At 31.6% G+C, this 25,553-nt stretch overlaps 2 protein-coding genes across 7 annotated transcripts; both read left to right on the forward strand.

Annotated features, from left to right (window-relative positions):
- Positions 1-268: 268 nt before the first annotated feature.
- On the forward strand, positions 269-11,275 carry LOC130451560 (uncharacterized). The gene is made up of 5 exons (XM_056790655.1): positions 269-381; positions 2,439-2,708; positions 2,775-3,064; positions 4,519-4,709; positions 5,973-11,275. Exons 1-5 carry the CDS (start codon positions 269-271, stop codon positions 6,168-6,170), a joined length of 1,062 nt encoding a protein of 353 aa, XP_056646633.1. The 3' UTR covers positions 6,171-11,275.
- On the forward strand, positions 4,723-25,030 carry LOC130451559 (uncharacterized). Of its 6 annotated transcripts, XM_056790650.1 has the most exons (10): positions 4,723-6,217; positions 13,022-13,233; positions 13,289-13,392; positions 13,452-13,523; positions 13,588-13,697; positions 13,818-14,088; positions 14,271-14,456; positions 14,551-14,702; positions 19,291-19,530; positions 19,603-19,993. In XM_056790650.1, the coding sequence occupies exons 2-10, from the start codon at positions 13,143-13,145 to the stop codon at positions 19,937-19,939; spliced, it is 1,563 nt and encodes a 520-aa protein (XP_056646628.1). In that variant the 5' UTR covers positions 4,723-6,217; positions 13,022-13,142; the 3' UTR covers positions 19,940-19,993. The 6 variants fall into 6 exon arrangements, with proteins under 6 accessions (XP_056646628.1, XP_056646631.1, XP_056646626.1 ...); XM_056790653.1 differs by lacking the exons at positions 19,291-19,530; positions 19,603-19,993 and adding an exon at positions 24,471-25,030; XM_056790648.1 differs by lacking the exons at positions 14,271-14,456; positions 14,551-14,702; positions 19,291-19,530; positions 19,603-19,993 and adding exons at positions 21,249-21,513; positions 24,055-24,334; positions 24,465-25,030.
- Positions 25,031-25,553: the final 523 nt, after the last annotated feature.

Consider the following 25,553-nt stretch of genomic DNA (forward strand, 5'->3'; position numbering starts at 1 on the left):
TACGCTATAGGTCTATGACTGTAATTGCGAAATATGTATTTATTTCTAGATCTTCACAATCTTCTTGTTTGCTTAGTAAATATTTTATCTTGTGTACTATCAACAAATTTATTTTTAAGAATAATTTCCGAATTTTTGTGTAGGTTCGCCGCTGACTAACAATTCCACCCTCCTTCAACACTAACCACCACTACGGACATTTAATCCTAGTTAAAAGTATTATAGTGATGATATTTGAAACTTACTAGTACATTGGTCGACTTCAAGTATGAGAGTTTATAAAACTGATGGAAGTTACGTGGAAGATAACGACTCGGAATTCGGTTGGTACTTCTATGAAATTATGGTAGATGAAGCTGATGAACGTTTTGAAAAAACAAGGTGAGCTTTGAAGCTTTAAATTATAAAAGCATAATTTTAATCTTGAGTTGGCTTTTATTGATCAGCGCTTAATCAATACCTACTATTTTTATACAATAAAATGATTCTGGGACTGTAAATAGTATTAAATCTAATAATTTAATCGTCTAGCTCAATGTAGTAAGTATGTAGTTCGTTCGTGGAAGTTTTATTTTGAATTGTGCTATATTATGAAGCAATGTGGAATAATAAAATCATTCAAGTGGCCGCCATCTCGATACTGTCATTCCTAAAACCTGACCCTCAAATTTTCTTAAACACATGATACTTCACGAATTTTCTCAAATGCTCAAATTAAGTATGGTCACGTAAGCTCCACTTTAAAGAGAACTCCAAAAAGAAATCATATGAAGGAAGTCTAGGATGCGGGAAAATCGTGAAATATATCTTCTTCTCCAGTTTAATTTGTTTTGGAACATTTTTTTCACCGCGGGTACTCATCTTGTTGCACCTGTTGTATAGTTGTAATTCTCAAATTATGTAACTTTGGTTGAAAAAAAATTTGTAGTTTTTTCACATATTTTGCACCAATGACAGTTACTAAATAGCCGCGTGCATTTTGAAAGAAAAAGGACCTATTATTCCTTTTGAAGATGTTACCAGAACCTTCACTTTTGGGAAATTTAAATGTCTTTAACGTTCAATTTAACGACTTCTCTACTTTAAATAAACTTTAAATAACAATTTTGTTTGTTTCCCTAGCCATTTAAGTGAAAGTGGGTTTCGTGTGAAAAGAAAATGTTAAAGTTGCTCAACCGGTCAAAAATCTTATCCACAAATATTTTCTTCCAAATAGGCGAGTAGTGACGTAAGAATCATATTTTTGTAAAATTTTTTAAAGACAGAACGCACGGTTTTCTTCCATGTAGCGAATCAATGTTTTCCGTTACTATTAACAAAGTGCAAAAATTTCTGGTCTACCCTTTAATTTCATATTATGTAATCAAAATTAGAAAAATATTTGATAATAACTAAGGTAAGGGTTATTAATTTCAATCTTGCGCTAATTTAATTAGCGATTGGGCATTTGGCAACAAATGAAATCACGACCGATGCAGCGCTTAATATATAAAGTACATTACATATTCAGACGCTTGTCCGTTTGTTGGTTTTTTCAAGTGAAATTTCAAGCTCAATCATGAATAAAATAACATTAGTTGGAGTTTACACAATTGATCTTATCATGGGATGTATTTGATTAAATAAATGCTATCACTACGTACTCTTATTTCGAAAATATTCAATTTTCGACAAAATCGGCTCCCTCGTCTCAAGGAGTGAAAATAAAATACAATGTAATATCTACCAAATCGTTATCGTTATGTTGTTTTTTGATTTATCTACTTTTACTTTTAAGTTTTGAGGGTCTTAGTAGTACACCACAAGACTAATGTACGGCTCGGGCCTGCTTCTAGGTATATATAATCTATTATATATTGAATATATTCCCTGCAGAGAAATAGCTTTACTATAACAGGGCCATTCCAAAAATTATCCAAATCCGTCATGAAATTAATCCTACTTCACAAATAAAAACAATCCAACAACTCTCTCTCTCTCTCTCTCTTTCTCTCTCTCTCTCTCTCTCTCTCTCTTTCTCTCTCTCTCTCTCGAATAGATTTATTATTTTTGAGAGTATTAACTTCGTATTAAGATTAAAACTAAATAATATTATATGATTTGGATAAAATTTTGGTAATTATATAATATATGGTTGGTTTCTTGAAATCACTTAAAGTGGTTTCCTCAAAATATCCAAACGCCTTGATGAGTTTGACATTTCTAAAAAACCTTTCAGCCTATATTTGAAAGGTTCAGATTATATGGAAATAAATTGGAAATGCCGTTAACAGAGATCGAATCAATGTGTTAATATCACAGTTAATAAAGAATTAATCGAAAAAATTTATGAAACATTTATGAGTTTGGAGGTTAATTTCGTAACATTTATTACAACATACTACAAAACTTCTATCCTCAATGATTTTTTAAAGATATATAGTTTATTTGCTTTTTAGATTGTTTTCGAAGTTAAATAAAAAAATTTCGGAAAATATCGAATCAATAGATTTGATTAATTTTGAAGACTCGACCTCTGGTCCCGTGAAAAATATCAATCCCCCTATAGAAATAGAAGAAATTATTGAAGTGGAATCACGCAATCGTGGAGAAGATGAATCTTTTAAAGACATCGATCTTGAATTTCCTCCAAAAGAAAAGTTATCAGAGTTAATCAATCCCTGTAACACTGAAACTAAGATGTTGTTGTCTGTTGTGAATTTTCCAAGGTAGAATCATTCGGAAACTTTTTGTAACAATCCAGGTATTTATTTGAAATCTTTTATTAATTTCAGATATCGTGCTCTCATGAAACACGAAGCCACAAATAAACTAATGGAAAATTTAAATACAAAAAGTACTAATTACAAAAATCTTATTAAAGATAAACGCACAAGCATAACTGAAGATATGGTTAATGAAATAGTCAATTACCATGCCACGAAAGAAGATACCATGATGTCGCTTATGATGGAACTAATTTTAACAGATGTTGATTGCAGTTTAGAAGATATTGTAGAAGTAGGTGAAAAAGAGAAAAACGTTTCACAAGTACCTCAGTTTGTTATAGAAAATTACGATTCGGGTAAGTACACATTCTGTTGTCGAAATTTTTCTCATGTCTCTTCTACAAGAAAGACAAGTCACCTACTTTGGACGCCTTAGATGCAGATCTCAAAAGGAAAACATATTCTTCTTATTTTAGGGTTACAGTATCCATATGGCTCCTTGAATTTTCTTAAGATGTCTACTTGCATACATCCAACGATATCGTACGATTTGACTGCTGCAGCGTCAATTGTAATTAGATGCACATTTCAAGTCCTTATGACCGAATTCAACTTGTTTAAACTTTAAAAATTAGTTTTTTCGTCTTTTTATTTGAAAATTCCTAATACGGAAAATTGTGACATTCAAATTGAAAAAATTGATTTAGTTAAATTTTATTACAGGTCAGGTTTTTTCTTTTATAAGTTTGTGAAACATCCAATTGCTTATTAAAAAAATAATGTTCCGCATAATAACATAAAACAGAGAGAGTTAATTAGGGTTGATCTAACCCGTAAATTTTTTATCTGTCAGTTAATTTTGAAAAAGTTATTTTCATATTAGGGACAATTTAATTCTAATTTTTTTTTACTCTGGAGAAAATTGAACAGACTCGTTTAATTCCCACCAAAGAAAATAATTTCGTTTAATGAGGTCCTGTGAGCAAGGAGGTCAATTCTGAGGAAAATTATTTCCTCGTCCAATTCATTGATTTGAATATTAGCGGTGAATTACCTACAATCGTCATATTTGGGGTTCTTCTATACGCTTCTGCTCTGTGTCGTTTCTTATGCGATACACTCTGTATATTTATAGATTTGGTTTTTCTGTATTTACCTTCAAATATTCCTTGTGAAGAATTGTAGGCCAAAAGTTTCGTCTCTTATTCTGCATAATGATTGAGTGAAATGATGTTGAAAACTCTAAATCTTCTTAGCTCTTTCCAGTGGCCAAAAATCTAAAATATTTAAACCAAAACACAATTCCTCATATTTTTGTGAAAACTAGATTTTGATGGTGAATTTATATTAGAAAAAAATATATAAGAATTAGAAATATTTTACCTTAGAATTAGGTCGCTAATATGGTGATACGCATTTTTATATCAAACCAGTTATATTATATTCTAAAATGGTATGGATGTAATCGTAACTTTTGGAATAAATTAACATTTTAACAAAATTTTTAGACTACTTTTCGCACTAAAATCTTCAATAGGTTTAATCATGTGTTTCCTCATCAAAAACTCAACCAAATATAACGATTTTGTCGTAATTTCCTATCGAAAGACGCAGCAGTATCGTAATTTTGGCTTTGGCTTTATCTCTAGCGGCTATTTGTCCTTACACCAAGCCGCTTTATAACAGCTCGAATCTTCTGCCTTAATTTCTTTTCAAATGGCCAGTCGCCACGGTTTTTGTGAATTGTAACTTTCAGCACGTCCTACGTGACAATTGCTATTTCTCTAATTATGCTTCTCGTACATTTCAGTGAACAATCTGCCAAGTATAAGATCGAACAAAAGCGAAGGTATTGTACGTAATAATTATCTGCAATTGCCGAACCGGGAGAATATTTTGAGTAGCTTGGGTCTTAGTGAGGAGGATAAGAGCATACAGAGTTTCTGCGAGGAAACTTTCGAGATGCACCAGGAGTTAGCCGATATTAGGAAAAGCTTTCAGGTAAGTATGCGAAAGTAGGAAGTTGAAAGTAATTATTTTTGCTTTGCTGAGAGTTGTTTGGAATAGGGACGAGATAATAGTATTATTAGGCAAGTTTCATGTAACTTACTGAAGCATAAAGGGAAAGAAATATAATAAGAATGTGTTTGAATCTAATCAATTAAAATGTACCAAATGTCTCGTTAATTAGAGAATACGTTTACAAATTGAAAATACATCAATAATATCAGTCTTGCTATTCAAATTTTTCCCTTCTCCCACACTAACATTCACATAAAAATATAAAGCAGAAAGAGAGAAAGACTAATTTGAATATAAAATAAAACCCGAAAAAACATTCGGAGTAGATGAAATAACACCATAAAAGGATGGGTCAAGGAATAAATAGATGTGTAGATGTATAGAAAGTATAAAATATTCTGAAACAGTGAGAAAAATGTGAGGCTATTCATACGGATACGTTTGGCTCAAACTCCATTTAATCAAAAGTTTTAGAGACCAGGAGGTGACTAGATGAAACATAGTTTGGAGGACCGAACAACTTTTCACCCTGTCAGACCAACAAATTACAATACACATACCCTGATAGAAAGAAGATAGAGGAAAATTCAAGTAGAAAAATTATATCTAGCATGCATAGCAATATCAACAATACCAGCAAAAGTAAGGAAATTTTTGGAAAAAATACCTCAGACCTCACAAGGAAACAATGAAACAAACGTCTTTGATCGATGAAGTAAATAAGAAACAGTTAAATTGGAAATTGGTGTCGGTATATATTGAGAATGAGGCAACAAAGAATGACCGAAGTAACGAAAAATACACAAGGGAACACCAAAAAAATAATAGATTGACAGAAATAGGATAAAACAAATAGAAAACTCTATAGAAAATGAAAGTACTTTCTAGCAAAAAAGCTTGGAAAATAGGTGGAATCGTACAAGAAGTCTGAAAAAGCATTAGCAAAAAAAACAAAAAGAAAAATAAATAATGTTTAGGTTTATAATTCATAGTCCTGCAATTAAAAAATTCATATTAGTTCATTAGATTGCATACAGTCAATTTAAACAAAATAAAGTAAATTATGAATGGTTTCACATAAACTAATAACTGTTTAATAGTATTGTGATATTTTTAAAAACTTCAGTGTATGATTTTCATGATAATGGAGCATATTTTCTCTCTTCCACTCTAAAAACCACTTTAATTTTCAAGCAAAGCATGTATCTCATTCGAAAATGTCATTAATAGTTTTATTTCCAGGAGGACGCCGATAAAGTATACGACCTGCTAAAACAAGCAAGTGCCTTAAAAAACGATTTAAGAGAAACCTTGTACCTCAATGACATCATCAATCTTTTGAAGGGTGACATAGAAAAAGTTAAACTGAAGAAGCTCCCCTTCCGCATATTTTACGCCCGAATCGAAGAGGGTGAACCAGAAATCAACCTCATTATATAAAACTCCATTCCAGTGTTATGATCACAATCGGATTATAAAGACGTATTGTAAGTTATATCATTGTATAAAGAATAGGATAGTAGGTTAACCTTATGAGGATATCATTTGATGACGGGGACGCTACCAATAGATGGAGAGTTGGCGGCGTCCACAGCACGTCTTTTCTTACTGTACGTCGTAGTTTGAATTACGTGTTATCTTAGCTTTGGTTGCAGATTTACCCCAACAACAGATGGCGCCAAAATTATTTAAAATATTATAATCAACCCTTAAGCTGTGTTGTAAAGTTTCTTATTTTGGGTGCCTATAGCAAGGTTGCAATTTGAGGTCATTATTGTATTGTGTTCGTTGTGTTATTGTTGAGTTTCGTTGGTTGTGCATTTGGATTATTTTTTTATTTGTGAATCTTTGAACTTGGATATATATTTCATTTTTAAGGTAAGTGCATATTATTACAATTAATATACATCATTACTCTCTTAGTTAATATATTCAAATTATAAGAGGCGCTAAATGTATACATACTACAGCTTACAATTTCGGAAAAAACTGTATATTTAGTGAACTAATTACTAAAATGTATTTATATAACAAATAATCACTTCTTCTTTCCAATTAAAACGTGCCGATTTCCGGTGAATGACCCTACCAGATATCAAAAATGGATCATACACTCGGGTGAGTTATTCTTAAGACAATTATTTTTCATAAAGGAATAAAAAATAGTGAATGTGAATAAATGTCTGTTTACAAATGTTCAATACTAAACATAAGTAGGTATTTAATTATCGTCAAATAAAAGATAATTTATCCAATAGTTTTTTCTGATAATGAGTTTATTTGTATTATGGTCGCATTGCATATTATACGAGTACAATGATTTACTACAAATTCCAAATCCATTCAATCTTATAAACTTATCAAAAGTACTTGAATCATACCTAAATTTAAACTTAAGAGCCACCTTTATAGTGAAGACAAACAAAATAGAATAAAACATTTTTGAAAATATTCACAAAATAAACACAACTAACTAACCGAATACAGAGGACTGCACTTTAATATTTCACAAAAATTGAAATAGTATTTTTTGTTATTTTTTATGTTTATCAACTAAGCACATAATAATAAGGTAGTGTGTCTGTGTGTTTATATTTGGAAATTATCCTGTCAATAAGGCAAAAATTTCACCTGTTCAAGTGTATATAGACTGTTTTTTTATCACATATTATAATATGGTTATAATACTATATTCTATGCCATAACAGATTGACAAAATAGTAACAATTAGGGAAAAAATGATAATTTCCTCCATTCTCAAGTTATACATGAAAATTATGCTTTTGTTTTATCCAGCATAGAATTTTTGAATGAAATAATATCAAATACTAGTTTTATTTGAATACAAATTTACTATAGACATGTACCAATAAATATTCGATACGACGTTTCGTGCCTTCACGAGGCAAACATATAGGTTTTAATGAGGATATGCTTATTTACTATAATTATTAGTCAATTTAAGGGATATAGCACACTTTTATCTCGAAAAATTACATCACTAATGATTATTCTTAAATACGTTCCTGTCGTAGATACTCGTTTTGATTTTGTCACAAAATGTACTGAGAGCTTTACTTTAAACATTACCTGGTGTTTTCGATATAAAAACGAACTTTTTTAACCAATGTAATGTCCCTCCATAATATAATCACCATTTTTGTCTATTGTTCATTTTTGTTCTCGTATCTATTAAGGGTAAGAATATAGTGATGCCATATACCATCTTACGATTGTTGAATACTTTCAATAAAAATGAATTTTAGTTTCGCTTTTATTATATATATATATATATATATATATATATATATATATATATATATATATATATATATATATATATATATTGCAAAAAACATACATTTAACAAGAAATAATTTTATTTGCTAGTAAGTACCCGCTTTTATGACCATACATACTTAGTTCAGATAAGTAGACCTTTTGCCTGCTTTTATTATACCATTAAACAAACAGATGGTTTTATATTTAACTCAACAATGAGCTCAGTTTTAACATTTCCATATTATTTTGTGGTCAATCCAAAAAGTATAAATAGATAATACAATAAATAATATTTTCGATTATTATAACTTTTGGCTCTCCAATGTGAAACCAAGACCGGTCCTGGGTTAGTATAAATACTTTCAATACAAAGCCAATGAATATAATATTTATATTAAAATGAGATTATTTAAATATCTTTGGTACGTATATACTTATTTGTATATTTTTTATTTCTGATTTTGTTACAATTCTTTTGAATGGTCTTTTTTGTTTGATTTTAAAAACACTTATTAAAGATAAGTATGAGAGTGTTTTTACCGTTGTTGTGAGCATACCAAGAAATTTCAATGATGTGTAGATGTTTTTGAGAATGATACACAGGTATGGAATTATATTAACACAATTCGGGAAAATTCTGTCATTCCGACGATGATATAAGATACAATTAGGGGAATTCCAAATAAGGGTACTACTAGTCGTTATTCCATTTATGCCCGTTATTGAAATGAAATAAATTCAAGTTTTTGAACATAAAAAAATACTACTTTACCATAACCATTACAATAAATATGTATGTTAACATTGATGTTCCTTATTTCAGGTAATGCTGTTTGGGCAAACCTAAGCCAGAAATCACTAAGAAATAAGCTGATCTGCAGCAAACATTTCAATGAAAATATTAGTCAATCTAAAAGATTGCCTACTAATACAAATAATCCAATTGTTTCGTCACATCCACAAACATATTCAAATATTGATTTTATTGCCTCGATTCATTCCAGAAGCATTGACATGAGAGGTAGTTCTATCAGTAACCATGAAGATGAAAAGTGGTTGAAAGAGTTACAGAACCTGCCATCTTGTTCTATGGGAATTGGAGGTAGGAAGCAGTCATTACAAGAAGAAAATGAACTGTTGAGAAAGGAACTAACCAACGCTAGGAAAAAAGTCAATAACCTGAATACTCAATTGAGAGCTACAAAAAAAAAGGATTATGAAAACGCAACTCTCTGCCAACGTTTTGTATGGAGAAGGAACTCTCACGAATTTTACAAAATCTCTTGTGAATATGCAATTACGACATAAGATGAAATCCCCATGGTTACTATCTGAAAAGAAAACTGCCCTGTCATTATTTTATAAAGGACCTAAGACATACAGATATTTGCGACAAAAAGGGTTTATTTTGCCAGCAATATCAACAGTGAAATCATGGGTTGGCAATTTCCATTGCAAACCTGGATTCGATGAAAAAAATTTTTATGCACCTTACTTTAAAGGCAGATACGATGTTGGCTTACGAGAAGAAATGTATTCTGTTGTTCGACGAAATGTCTATTAAGAGGAATCTTGAGTACAACATGAAAACAGATTTAATTGAGGGTTTCGAAGATCTGGGCGAGTTTGGAAGAAAGCCTTTCCCTGCCAGTGAAGCTCTAGTTCTCATGATCAGAGGAATCTGTAGCAACTGGAAAATTCCTATTGCCTACTTTGTATCGAATGGTGGGGTGTAATATGCTTCTTTATGATGTATAATTACCAAGGCATTGGAGAAACTTTTGAACAATAGTTTCATATTTAATAGGCTGTTCATATCTTTTTTTGACATTCGAAAAGTTTATGATATTTATTTATTTATTGATAAAAGGAGCAAAACAGGAGAGGCCTTATTGAAACTGACTGATAAGCACATCAATTCGAATTCTTTCGAAAAAATGAAGGTTAAATTAGCTGCCCAATTGTTGAGTCAGTGTTTATTCTGCCATAATGACATCTTTGGAAACTGGTGAACTTATTTCAAGTACAGCTAAAAACACGGCTAACTTTGTTCTAACCATGAACAATTTATTTGATACCCTGAATAGTACACGTTTCCCGAGTGGTATGCAACAAATGCAATCTGTTGTAGTCATAGGCAATACATTTTCAATTTATTATTGCGAACTCAGATTTTCAAATATTTTAAAACTTTTTCAAACTCATTAAAAACTAGATAAACTAAAAAAAATGATAAATTTTCAATAATTCAGCGTAACTGAATAACCAATACATTTTGTATGTTCCTTAAGGTATATTGTTTCTGTTTTTGTTTGGTAAATCAATACACAATCTTTTTTATGTCGACGTTTCGGTAGCGTTGATCCAGCTACCGTTATGAAGAATAATGTTTTATAAAATTGTTAGTCCCTAGCTGATATTAATGAAAAAATTCGAAAACTAGAACATCAATAATATTATATATTATTATATATAATAAGGTGGTTTAAGACTGATGCAAAAAATTGTCCTATATTTTTCAAGGTCCATTCACAGTAGATTATATTTTCGATAAAATAGTAAATGTGACCCTATTTGACCCAAGAATATCTAGAGGTCATCGCGAGTAGATTCTACATGTACTTTTTTGGGGTTTTACAGTCTTCTTAACGGAGATTCAGGTAGTTTAGTGGATTTTGTCCATTTCTTTCTGTGGTCAAAAATAAGAGCTACTTTGTATATATTTTCTTGATAACACATAGTCGAAATGGGTCGAGTACTGTTTATAAAAAAAATAATTTCCAGAAAACAAAAATCTTAGAATGTGAATAATGTTCCGAAGCAACACTATCATACTTTTTAACAAACATTTTGAGAATTTGAAAAAGTTTTTAAATTACAATAAATTTACTGAATTTGTTAGCCATCGAATTTCCCACTAACAATATTGTAGCTGTAAAATGCACAAGGAATATATACAGGACCGTACTACTTGTAGTTTCTGATAGTTTTTTCAAACGCTCAGTCTATAATTATTATAATTTGATATCAACATTGTTACTTTATTTAATATTTCTGTTCGATATTTTCTAATAAATTCATTTACTAAAAATTTTAGTGTTTTATTTAGTTATCTAATATGAAGGATGCAATTACCTTAGAGCAAAAATCCGTGATTCCTGACGTTTATGCCAAAATCTAAAATTTTTTTTTTATTTACATTCATTTATTTCAATTTATTCATAATGTACTTCATAACTTAACATTGTATTGAAAATACAAAATGTTAACTCATCCTAATCTATTTATATTGAAATCCGTCTGTTTACAATTTAACTGAAAGTCCAAGCATTAGGCAATGCCATAAGATGTTTATTACGCAACCGACCTCTGACCTGTTAGAACCCTCATGCTAAAAAATTATCATCTAGATATTTTTAGAATTATAAGCAACAAATAAATTTAGTAAGTTCTGAATATCGACGACGGCATTTCTTCAAGAAAGGACATATTGCACAATTGAAGAATTCTGAAATCTCAAATTCAAATTATTTCAGTCACCAAAGGAAAGTATTCATATTTTATATACCTTTGTGCAAGGATCCTTCTTTCTATCCCAAATTTAAGTGATTAACAGATAAATGAAAAATTATTTGTTTCATTTGCTAGTGCTACACGAACTCATTACAAAAATCTTTTTTTATACATTGAAATAGGTGACAAATAAATAGTACTGAGATTAAGTTTATTTTCGGTTCGATATGAATACATGCTATAACACTATTAGATTAGATACATGATATTTCAAAATACTATCTATTGTAAAGATTCCTATCGAATAGGTAATTTGTGTCACTTTCGTAATAAAAAGTAAAATCGGCAACAATGTACTGTCGGTTCGAATTTCGACGATAAAGAAAAGTTCACATTTAGTTGGGATCTTCAAAAAAAATTTATTTGTTGAAAATAGTGCTGTTTTATTTCAGATGGCACTAAGCTACGGGTCATTTTTATGAAGAAGGAGCGTAAAAGTAACTAGATGGCGTGCAAAATTGCCTCAAATGGTTTTAACATTGTCACTGTTCTACTATCCTATTCTTTATACAATTGTTATATACAAATATGGTATATTTGCAAAGATACTTTTTTTAATGGAAAAGTTTTTCGAAAATAATGAGTTACTGTCCAACATTTCCATCTTCCAAAAATTCTATTTGCTGGAAACTTTTCTAGCTTGTACCAAAATAGCAGAAAACAATTAAATGTTGAACAATGTTAAATTTCAACACAGTGGCTAGGAGATGCTCAATTTGAGCAGTTATGTTTATACATTGTACGTTTTCCTGATGAAATATTATACCGATTACTTTGATAGTTCATCATTTCTATACTAAATCGGTCAAATAAGGCATTAGCTACTTAGTTTCTCTTGTTAAGGTCCACTTGTGTTAAAAGATTTGATTGTTATAACCGTTCCAGAGAATTTTTTGCCTTCTTGAACATAAAATTCATCATATTCAACGATTCTTATTTAGTCTTAAGCTCAAGCCTCCGTTGGAATGTTAATATTGTATATTATAATTTATTATGAACTCTTTTTTGACCTCTGACAAGGTTAGGCATCTTCAGTGGATAGTCTATTGTGTGACTCAGTGTTCCAACAAACGTCACGTAACTAAAGTTACGTGCATTAATGACATTTTTAAATGTCATTAATGCACCATAGATTATTTACATAATCACGAGGTTCATTTGGTTTGAAGAGTGACAAATGTCAAAACAATAAGCGTTTTATAACTATTCGCCGTTTCATGAATAAATTTCAACTTAATTAAACTATAATAGGGATCTAATGAATTAATACATGTAATAAAATAATTTACTCTATCTAATAACGATGTTTATCAACCCACACTTTATCACACCAATCAAAACTGATTACCTATTTAAATAGAAAAACTTATTCATTATTATGTACCTGTCTAAATTTACCTTGAATAATATTTAGAAATATATTATTCATATTACAGAGTTGAAAAATGAAACTACCATTATCAACACTATCAATTATCTATTTTCTTTCCTCTATACCGTTTGTCGATTCTTCTACTGGTTTCTATAGCAACCCACGAATTTGAAATAATTGTCAAAATGGCTAAGAAGGGTCAGCAAGTACAGCTTCAAGCTGAATTAACCACTGAAGAAGAATGGGAGAAGTTTTTATCGAAAGATGGACTTCTCCGTGAGTATTCCTTCTCTTGAATTAATGAAAAAAAGTAACCACTTAATATTTGCAGTAATCGATATTTACTCGGATTGGTGCGGTCCATGCTCTGGAATGGCGGCTAATTTGAAGAAAATAAAACTGGAATTCGGTGGAGATTTGTTACTCTTAGCAATTGTGAGTATATTATTCAATGTTTTTATGCTCCCAATACAAATATTGAAATGATTTTCAAGGCAAAAAATGATCACATTAAGCAATTGGAAAGATTCCGAGGAAGAAGTGAACCTACCTGGTTATTCGTATCGGTGAGTAAAACAATGCAATTATTGGAAGATTTTTTAAATAAATTGAGTCATTTTGATCTAATAGAAAGGAAAAAAAGTTAATATGTTGTTTGGATGCAATGCTCCTCTTCTAAAACGCGTTATTTTGGAAGAAATCAAGAAAGAAGAACAGGCAGCGAGCGGAGAGAAACAAAGGTAAATATCTTCATCATATTTCTATGTTTTTATATATCAAACTGACACATAAAATAACCTTATGCAATATACATTCATATATTCGTTTCTCACATAAATCATTATCAAATTCATTTGTAGAGATCGCTATTCAGAAATTACTGATCTGGAGGAGATAGAAATCCAGAGACAGGCAGCAATTGATGCTGTAATACAAGCAGCCAAAGAAAAAGAGGAAGCAAAGAGAATCAAAGAATATGAAGAAAGAAAAATTGCTGAATGTAATAATATTCTTGAAAATTTGCCCAACATTGGTACAATGTTGATATTCCCATGTGGAAGAGATAAATACCATGACGTTTTGAATGAACTAATGAAAGAAGCGAGCCTTATTACAACTCAAACTGAGAAAGTAAGCAATTTACCAATTTCTGTATTTTTTTTTTTCAATAACATAAGTGGATCCTTGAATAGTATACTGTTGTTCGGGATTAATACTGTTTAAAACAAAACATGTAAAATCCTTAAAATTTTCAGAGTAATTATTGATAATCTTAGTAAATTTTCCCTGACTTATATTACGCTTGTCATTAGGTAAGATTCACCGAAGAAAAGTTAGAGGAGTTGATGTACTTTGAAGAACCAAGACAAGGAGCAGACGAATACATATTTGATGGTTATTCTCTACACAATCTGTTGAACGAGGAAGCACTTTTCTTAGCAGTCAAACCATCTCATGGAATAGAAGTCGAAAATATTGATAAACTATTATTGGAGATGGTATTTCTATTTATATCATAACTTTTTTCTACATTAACATTTTTGGGACAGCTTCTTTTTTAATTAGAAGTAACAACTTTATTTTTGGACTTAGATATATGGGCCTCCAATGAAACCACCTGGATCTGAAGATTGCCCATACAGACAGATGTTAACGGAAGCAGAAGATGAAGAATCTGGTAATGTGGTTGAACTAATTGGAATATGGGTGCCAGCAATACCTTGCGTTAGAGCCACGGTTCTAAGGTTACAAATATTTTTTATTATAAGTGTGGATCATAAACTGTCCCACTTTCTTTCAAGTTTCTCCATCGTTTACATTCCATAAAAATTTTAAATCTTCTAAATTCAATTTAATAATTCCTTCATTATGTTAAATTTCATCAAGTATTATCTAATATTGTAATTAAGGTCTTCTTTTGCCAATCCAGCTACAAGTTTTATTAAAGCCGCTTGACATGTAACATGATAACAAACAAAGCGATTTGTTAGAAGCTTAGTTTTACAATCAACCCATTGATATGATGGAAATTCAGTTGGTTTTTAAATGAAAAGATACAAGTGTGATCATGATATCGCATCTCTGCTCAAATAGAGTCAGAAATCAAAAAATTAGAAGATCTCATTTATTGTACCAGTGGAATTAGAAAACTTCATCTCATATAATGTCATGTAAATAGCTACTATTGTGGTAACTTTGTCAATTTTTGAATTATCATCATCAATCAATTTCAAATGCTGGTAATTATCTAGATTAGGTTACACCCCTCCGATTTCGATAAAATTTTAGTAAGTTGTATAGAAAATTACCCTGAACAAGAATATATACATGTAGGGCGCGGAAACCATTCCTTCTGGTACTTTTTTTGTGTGAAGAATCATATAATTGTAATAATTTTTCACTGATTGTAATATTAAAATTAATCGTTAAAGGAAATAAAAGAGGGACATTGGTCGTAAATTTTAACCCTCCTCAACCACTTCCACTACTTTCAACCATTAATTTTTGCGTAATCATTTAATCAAATTCATACAATTGTTGTCTATGGTTTCATAAAACTCAATAGTCGAATGAGGGGTTGTTTAAACTTTAAGACCAACTTCTTTTATCAGCATAATAAAATATATATACAACTTAAATAATCATCAATTTCGATAGGATACATCTGAGACATTTTATGAAAAGAGTCATTAATTCTCTATGTATAGCTAAAGTGACTCTTAAATAAGAATTCAGCAACATATTGCTTTTAATGATGACGAGATCTGCCATATTATCACGCAAATCTCTCCAGAGCCCCTCTAAATTTTAGAGTGTGTGGATGTACCAAATTATATATAATAATTATAATTAATAATGATGAATCGTGTACTAATTTTAACTTAGAATATTGATATCAATGAGCAGCAAAATACAAAAATTCATACAATTTCATTTTTTCATGATCAAAAAAGAATAAAAAAAACATATATTGATAGATTTACTAATGATAGTTGTATGTGAACAAACTAGACTAAATTCTCTATAAATTTTATGATTCATGTTGTCATCATTAGGTAATGAGGTCATGGGAAGCTGAGCTATGATGTATAAAATATTTTTCTTTTTCTGGAACTGCAAAGTTAAAAATCTATGTGAAGTTTTGCTTTCTGCGCCCTATATATTCTTGTTCAGAGTAATTTTCTCTATACATACTAAAATTTTAACAAAATCGAAGGAGTGTAACATGATCTAAATAATTACCCAAATGCTCATTACTCCATAATTTACTTTTTTTTTAATTATCACACTATTTGAGCAGAGGTGCAATATATTGCATTGCCACGCATGTTTCGCTCCCCATGTCAAGTGGTATTAATATCGAATTTTTTTTAATTTCATGCTATTAAATCAACTTTAGTTTTTATCTGGTTAAGCAAAAAAAAGAGTATAGTTGGTCATTATACTATACTAGTTTACTAATTCAATATTAAACACCATACTAAACAGCAATATTTATTAACTACATGAGACAATATACACAAATAGTCAATGCATGAAATATTCAACTGAAAACAAGTACACATGATTTTTAAAAAATGATAACAAATAACTAAAATCAATGTTTAAATAACTGTTTACTGTATCAACCAGTATTTATATCACAATAAGTAAAATAACGAACTGTAGTATAATATTTGGTATGAAATAGTAATAAGATTACTACAGCCAGGGGTATTTAGAACGATATTTTCTTACAACCTGACTAAAATGAACAATAATTCAATTTCGAATGATCTGAAGGTTTCGAAGTGAATTGGCTCTGCCTGAAATATATGAAGACTTAGTTAGGTTATAACAAACAATATTAAAAGTTTATACAGGGTTTCACGTTGTGTATCCTCCATAATCTAACTTTTATAGTTATTACCAGACCTTTGATTCCATAGCAGTTAATTATGAATAATCTTCGAATTTGTTTCATACATTTTTAGATAAATTGAAAATTTGATTGATTAAAGCGAAGTATTGAAGACTTTAGTTATAAGTAAAAAGGAATTAAAACATACTTTCGAAATGATTTGTATCAATGTCAAAGGAACACAAGTATTTTAAAATAAATATTTCCAATATTTACTTTGTAAATGGAGGTTTAATCGTATTTTCCACACATGCTGCTTAATCACAAAATAAATTAAAAATAGCGATACAGATTCACTAAAAATAAAATAGATATCATACATATAGGTTATAAGTCTACACGTGGCAATGAGTATCGATGGCATGGAACGTGATCATCAGGTAGTTGAGGTTAAATTTTTTTATCGTCCAGGAAATAAAGCACAGAACTCAGAAATTTCTAAGCAGTAATCCTGATCAAGATACAACAATACGATCTGAGAGAGCCTCAGGAATCGTTGTGAACAAAAATTATAAATAACGAAATAAAAATTGCATTTGTGCAGGGGAAAATGCATTTTGAAAAGTGCGCTTTGTATGACTATAGGTCGCATCCTAGAGTCTCGTAGAAGTTCGTTATGAAATTGGCCACATATATATATATATATATATATATATCCTGGGGGTTTTTGAGATCGCTGAACACGACGGCAAGACGGCAATTACCTGCATGGTAGGGGCCTGGAGGTTTTCGTAGTCGTGAACACGACTATAAAGACGGCGATAACGTGCGAGGTACCTGGTGCTCGGGATGACTGATTTATATGTCGCCTCCTGGAGTTCCGTGGAAATTCGTTATGAATTTGGCCGAATATGTACACCACCAGTCACAAGTTTTTGCCCACCTCATAATCTATTTATTTAATTTCAAAATAATGCACTTTCTCTTTCATATTCTCAAGTAAAGGTCGAAACGGTGTCTTACAAATCAAAAAGTCTTCGTTATTTATTTACTTTATAGAACGCATGTTTATATATTTCCTCGGTGTTTATGATTGTAGTTTAGTCCCAGTCAGCCATGGCAAACGCAAAAACGTGTTATTATTTATACTTTTAGAACTAAGATATCTTTTTATGAAATTGAGACTCGTAAGTTTTGAAATGGGTGAAACCAAGGAACTATCGGTTGAAAGAAAAAGTTCCCGTACGATTGCCATCGACCACTCATTTGCCCAGGGATATCAGCTCAGATCAATGAATCTAGAAATTTATCTTTGAGTACTTCTACAGTGAAAAGGAGAATGAAAGAAGCTGGCCTTTTTGGAAGGGTGACAGTGAAGAAACTTCTCTTAAGACGTCAAAATAAAATTGAGAGGTTGCATTGAGCTAAAAAACATAAAAATTAGACGCATCAAGAGTGGGAGAGAGCTCTACTATAATAAAATGGATCGAAGCAGCAAGTTGAAACTTGGTATAAAGCTTGTTGAGACTTGTCACTAACGCGTGCATGAAGATTTTTACGAACGCACTTTATTTCCCATACGATGCCAATAACTCATAAAACGCACTACGTATTTTGTGGTACGATGGAAAAATATGATACCCTTGCTTCAAAGTAGCTTTTTCAATGATAGAGATGGATATAAAGTCTGTACTTACGCCAATATTCGCGTTTCAACGTAGGGCTGAATATTGGAAGGAAGGCTGGATACAGTACTGCAATTACACGATGTATCCAATATTCATGCAAATATTCACATTCGAAAGTTGGCTGAACATTGGAAAGCTGGAACCTTACCTAAATGTACCCATAAAAATGAAAACGTGACAAAAAAGTGATGAACAGCATACAAAAGATGTAATTTCTTTAAAAATAAACTGGATAATACTAGCAAATTTGGTTTTTCATACAAAACACGTAGCAAGAGGACAAGAGGTGTGTGTAGCTGCACAATATGTGTTGGTTGCAATTTCCTTCCAATGGTTGCTACTCTTTTGACGTGGGTAAAAAAGAAACCGACTTTCCATGGCCAACGTTGGAAGCAAAACAGTCGTCGAAAGACATGCGCACTACGACCACACGATGCGTTCAATCATACCCGCCTCCAAAGTTGGAAGTATTGGATGCATCCTGTGGTTCCAGTTTAAAATTAAGCTTTTTCTGTTGTATAGTTTCCGGGTTTGCAAAATTCTGATTTTCTGTAGCCACCAAGGAAATCAACTTTTATGTAAAAGTTTCTCTCATTTTTTTATTTTAATACGTTTTGTCCTATAATAGCACTGATCAAAATGTTTTTTTTGCGTCTAGTACGGGATAAAGGTCCTTGAACCATTCTACGGCGTTGCCTATAAAAAATTAGTAATTATTAGTTCACTTATTATTGAATTCAACACAGATTTGGCCATAGTGTCTCTTCCTTATATCTTCCTGCTCAATAATTTTTTTACCCTTAGACTATTTTTCCCAAAACTATCTGGTCCTTATGTAATCCCTGAACCGGAACCAGAACCTGAACATTTGGCGATTATTTTCGATAAAAAGAAGACTCGTGAAACTTTACGTACTATGGGTCACTGGCCAGAACAAATTATGAATTACGGATTTTTCTCCAACGAAGATCCAGAAGACACGGAATTAATAGCCAAGAGTGTTCAACGTTTAGAGGATCCAAATATTAGAGTCAAGAGAACATAGTAAGAATTTCATCTTGTATTATATCTTCCATATTGAAGTTTTCTTAGTATTTAAATATCTCAAATTTACAGCGAGGAAAAATTAGTTATCCAACTGTCAAAGAAAAAGAGTGAATGTGTTCTGACTTTCGCTCAAATTGGCCCAATATACATATCCCCTAACCCTCAAGAAGGAGCTAGAGAGTGTGCATTATTTTTTCCTGACGATTACTCCGAATCACTTACTGAAGAAGAACGCGCTCTTAGTGACTTTTTGGCCTTGGAACCCGATCCAGAAGAAATTCAAGTGGAAGAAGAAATCGAAGAAGTACAAGAACCGCAAGAAGCAGTTGATGTGGTTGAAGCAAATGAAGCATCTGATGAAGATGTTAAAGAAGAGTTAGATATGAACATGTTCATGATGATGTAATGAATTGTTAATTTGATTTGAAATAAATAAATGTTCTGAAGGTTTTTCCATAAATTTATGTTATTTATACAAGAAAATGAAGTTACTAGATGCTGATTGGAGACCAATGGAAATGGAGTTAATTGTCACATAGCTGATGATTCAAGAGGATAACAAAAATTATTTTTATATGGAGTCTCCAATTTTCATGATAATAGCGTTTTGATATTTGAAATTCACAGTTAAGTCGTGGAATTTTGAAGTGGAGAAGCAATAAGCATGCATCATATGGCTTTTAATGAGTTGTGTTATTCCAAGGAATGTCCTCGCTGGGTTTCACTTGCGTTTTTCAATTGGCACAAAGCCACGTGAATGATTAACAGTTCAACGTTACCATTCCAAAAGCCAACATTTTCATCATGCCTCTCATTATTCAAGAACATTTCTTCTACATTATGGTTTTCCTGTAACCTGATGAATCTGTTCACCAGCCAAATGCCCGACGACCCGCCTACCTAAATTTTATCTTTTAGGGTACAACTGCAGCTCCAGAGAGGAAAGTTTTCGTATATCAAGGCCATACCTAACATATCCCTCATCCCACATAAATAATGTTCCCATCTCACTCATATATAACCCAACAAACCTCTTAGACGATTGGGGATTGGACCGAATTTCGTCAGGAATTTTCTGATTCCTACCTTTTGGAATACTGAAAGAGTATATTAAGTACTAAGGATCCCTGGAAAACTCCTTGATTACTTATTGACATTTTCCTTGGAAATTTAGATTGTCCAAGAGAAAAAAGTGTGTCCTGCCTTGATTTTTTAATTCCTGTCATGTTTATAAAACGATAATGTATCATTGATTCTAATATTAAAATCAAAAAATCACGGATAATTTTTCTTGAATTTTCATACTTATATTCTAGCCCTTAGAACCCTTGCAACCTTCTTGCCAAAAAAATTTTGATAATGAAATCGATGATCGAACTATCTCATTCTATAAACATGGCAGGAATCAGAAAATTGTGACAGGACCAATTTTTTTGATAAGAAAATGTCAATTTCCTAGAAAAATGTTATTGGAAACCAAAGGATTTTCCCAGGAATCGTAAGTACTTTTCATACTCTTTCAGTACTCTAAAAGGTAGGAATCAGAAAATTGCGGACAAACTTCGGTCTAATCCCTTTCGCGGTCTATCCACTTCTTGGTTTATTTTGAAAGCTACAAAATTAGTTGAAGTCACTGTTTAAATATGATGTAGTGAAACTCAGAACCTTTTCTTGATTTTCTCTTATTAACATAAAAAATAACTAATAAATTTTAGATAAAAATGACCAGAGAGCTAATAGACGAAATATTCTTTTTCTGTGAAGAAAAATTGTCTTTAAAGACCATTGAAGATACTTTGAGTGGTAAAATAACCATAGCAATGATAGTTACAAGAAATGGAGATCTGCCGGGTGAAATAGACGATATCGTTCTTCAACTAGTTTATGGAAATAGTAGGAAAATGCCCGGAGACGAACATTCACCTTGCCAGCAATTGACATTTAAAAAAAACAACGATGATGATGTGGATAGTATTACAGGTAAAAAAAAACATCAAAAATGTGAACAAAAATCGACTCAGGTGATTGCAATCGCAAGTCACTGGTAAACACACTGAACACGAAATTGTATACTTCTTGAAGCTTCAAAATTATATAAAATATTGTAATTTTTTTTGCTCACATTAAGTTTTTATTGGTGACCGCCCTTTTTATGCCTATTCAAAATAATTCCAATAAGGGGTAACAGGTCCGTTACCTAGCTGATCCACCATTATCAGTTAGCCATCAACCGATACATCCGTTAAAACCAAACAAGAATCCTTCCTGAAAATGTGATGAAGCTGCTTAAGTGCTCACCCTATTGTGACAAAGCCACACACTGAGGCGAAACACCAAATTATTGGACATTGTAGTTTTATGACCAGACTGTTAGCAGTACGAAAAAAAAAATCAAACGCAAACCCCCATTATTTTTTAACGATTTCTGTATTCAAATTTCAATATCATCTTCAGGGTGGCGCAGCAATCACTTTTTTTTTAATTAGAATCCTATTGTTTGACGTCGTAAATCCACACCCTACATCCAGAAATGTTTACTTAAGTCACTTTTTTATAGTAGCAATCGTATGAAAGGGTTACGGGGTTTCTCGGCAAACTAAAACCCGTTTTCCATATCAGAAACGTAGATTCGCAATAAATTTCTGGCATTCTCTCCTTTTTCTTAGGAATATTTTCGAGTTCTAAATCGTAAATCCATTGTCCAAATGCCCGGTCTAATCTTTGAAACTTATATGGTTTGTTCTGAAAAAGTTAAATGTCGCGACTTTTATTCATATTTTATTTCTTTATTAATTATCTTGTTTTTATAATTCATGACAATAAATGACAAAACAATAATACGTGCATAAAACAAAAAAATTGATTTTATAGAGACAACATGTGAAGAAAGCAAGAGCTAAAAGAAAGAGAATTAAAAACAAAAATTTTCGTAAACCGGCACGAACCCCTAGGTAATTATTAATGGAAAGTAAACTATAATCCTTATAGTTAATTTCTGTGGAGGTATATTTCTGAAAGATTTTAAACGATTTTCGATGTAATTGTTTTGAATTTTTATATGTCCACCAAATGCGCAGGCTCACTCCACTGTGCGACAGTACGCTGAACATGAGTCAGTCTGCTGTTTCCAGAGTTTATCGTCGTTATCAGAAGACTGGTGACTTTCATAGAAGACGCGGTTCCGGACGAGAAAGGTGCACTTTCATAAATAAAATGTTTCTGGATATTTATAGTTGAGGGTGTTGGAAAAGATATGTTGAGAAATATTAGTCCGATTTTAGATTAAAGTTTATAATCATTTGATATACAAAAAACTTTGTGACTGGTTGCGGTGTGAATATACTGATCTAAATTTGTAGTATAAGTTTTCCTAATCGACAAATAGGTGGCGTAAATAAGTTGTGATACCACTGTATTTGTCAACAATATCGTTTTTTATTGCGAGGACAGTGACAATTTAGAAATTGTCGTAGTTGTTGATAATGAACGTTTAAAAGAAGCAATTTCGTGCAAAAAGGAAATCACCCTTGAAGGTTTATGGTGGATAATTTTTTATGCTTTTAACAAAGGCCTTACTCAATAAAATGCATAAATCGCTTTGTGCAACTTCTGGTGATAAAGCACCATTAGAGAAGACTGTTTGGTTTGAAGAAAGTCGACATGATCGTGCGTCCGTCAGTGATGAATATCGAGAAGATCAGCCAAAATCGGTTGGAATTCCAATAAAAATCTATGTTGTGCGTAACATGATTAAAGAAAATTGGCATGTGACCCACATACAGATTGAGGCGTCCCTAAGTATATCGCAGACTGCAATCCAAATTATTAATTAAATATAATAATATTAATATTAAAGTGTGAGAGATAAACTTTCAAAACTATGTTTCTACAACATCAGCTTCAAAGTGGAAAAATATTTCCAGAATTAGTTTGAGCTTATGCCAAAATGTATAGACCTAAGGGCGAATATTTCGAAACACTTTGAATAGAATTTCTTGGTTTCTGTTTCACTTTTTTAAAAAACGCAACCCTCGCATTTTGTTTTAAAGAAATAAAACGCGACTATTTCTCGTAGAATTAATAGCAGGCGATGAAAAATGGATTGAATATGCGAACTTTAAACCTAAACGATCGTGTTCGAAGCGTGATGAAGTGACAAAAATGAATGTAAAGCCCGGATTGACTGCACGTAATTTTGAAAAAACTGCTAGGAATTATATGCTATGAAACCAGGTCAAATGGTCAACAGTTGACTAGATTACAGAAGGAATTTTAAAAGTAGCATCTGTAGTTGGTGAATAAAACGGGCTTTGTAACCATATCATACACATCTTAGATAACTCACTAAAGAGTGACTTGACTTGTTTGGGAAATTCTGATGCGTTCAATAGACCGGATATTACACCGTTCGAGAAAAATTTTCAGTCAGGAATCAAACAAAAATTTGAGAATACTTTTTAGACGACCCTATTATGTGATGAAACTACACATATTTATTATGAAATATGTTCATTTTTATAGGAATATGGGCTCCACCGGATAAATTGACAAGATCTTTAGTTCTTAAATACCTTTTTCCTAATATTACGGCACCTTATAAATTTCCGGATGTTGAACCAACTCCTTTTTATATAGCGGTAGCTTACGACGCTTTCAAAACTAAGGAAGTCATGGAACTGTCAGATCTTTACCCGGGACAAGTTATGATGTATGGATTTTTCGATGACGATAAGCCTGAAACGGCAACTTTAATTTTAAAAACGGTAACAGAATTTGAAGAGAGAACCACCCCGACTACATAGTGAGTTAAAATATCTTTATTAGGAGAGTTGTGGTGCATATAAAAGTGAATCTTATTAAAACTCCTCATGTAATTTCATTATTATATCCACTACGTCTCTTCTAAACAGTTTTCAAACTTATTTGATTAGTTTCAGCGAGGAAAAAATCATCATTCAGTTGGCTAAAACCAATCCAGAATGTCTACTAGCATTCACAGAATTAGGACCGACTTACATGAGCGCAGATGCGGAGAAAGGCGAAATCGATTGCAAATACTTCTTCCCCGACGGCTACAATGTACCAAAAGAAGTAATACATGAAGTGAAGAAGAAATTTAAGAAAAAGAAAAACAAAGCAGCAGCAGTAAACCAAGAAGAAAATACATCAGTAGCTACTAGTGACTTGGTGAAGGAACAAGAAGAGCTAGAGCATGAAGATGAAGAGGGTAACAGTGAAGAAGAGAAAATTGAATGTGATATACTACCGGAAGAGCATTATGAACAAGAGCTCGTAGAAGATGGCAATTTAAGTGCTAGGAGTATTAGAGAAGCTGATAAGGCAACGTCTCCTATAGCCGATAGTTGTTTATAGAAGTACATAATTTTAAAATACAATGCATAAAGTGAAAATTTCTTAATAATCGATTATTAAATTGAAAAAATTGTTATGAGTACTGTCGTAAAATTACTGAAAATAAAAAATTTTTATAGAAAAATACATTGTTTTTGATTTTTACCAACATAGCGTCGGCTCAACAATACTCTAAAATATACTAGGTGTCCCATATAAGAAAATGGATCGTTTGCAAAATACTGATCATTAATTCAACCATGCTCCCTATATAGGATTCATAAGGCCGGAGTTAGAGGTCTGGAGGATTCAAGACAACAGAAGAATGAAAGCTACCTCCGCCTAGATAATTGTCCAAACAAAATTACTAATTCGAGGTTGTTAAGAAATAATTTATTGTGATACTAAGTATTTAAAAAAATAAATATAATTGAAAACGAGAACAATCTGAAATAAAATTTTAGGAACCATCAACTATTGAGGCTCCTCTTTTGTGTAGCTCCGTGTGCTCTTCCCTAAATTCGGCCATGAGGATTGAATGTGTTTGATGGTTGATATTGAATGACGATTAAATAAATTTATACTATAATAAAAACCACTCCGACATCTCTTTACTAAAGATAATAAACAGAGCTAACCTAAATTCCTGTAATATATTGTCACTACGT

This window comes from Diorhabda sublineata, chromosome X (genome assembly GCF_026230105.1).
Source record: "Diorhabda sublineata isolate icDioSubl1.1 chromosome X, icDioSubl1.1, whole genome shotgun sequence".
NCBI classification, from domain to species: Eukaryota; Metazoa; Arthropoda; class Insecta; order Coleoptera; family Chrysomelidae; genus Diorhabda; species Diorhabda sublineata.

Bases quoted from the DNA above. Each gene is read 5' to 3' on its own strand.
- LOC130451560 (XM_056790655.1), top strand. From the start codon at position 269: ATGAGAGTTTATAAAACTGATGGAAGTTACGTGGAAGATAACGACTCG. The intron at 382-2,438 runs GTGAGCTTTGAA...TTTGCTTTTTAG, and splicing joins GAACGTTTTGAAAAAACAAG to ATTGTTTTCGAAGTTAAATA. The intron at 3,065-4,518 runs GTAAGTACACAT...CGTACATTTCAG, and splicing joins TATAGAAAATTACGATTCGG to TGAACAATCTGCCAAGTATA.
- LOC130451559 (XM_056790648.1), top strand. From the start codon at position 13,143: ATGGCTAAGAAGGGTCAGCAAGTACAGCTTCAAGCTGAATTAACCACT. The intron at 13,393-13,451 runs GTGAGTATATTA...ATGATTTTCAAG, and splicing joins ATTTGTTACTCTTAGCAATT to GCAAAAAATGATCACATTAA. The intron at 13,524-13,587 runs GTGAGTAAAACA...TTGATCTAATAG, and splicing joins CTACCTGGTTATTCGTATCG to AAAGGAAAAAAAGTTAATAT.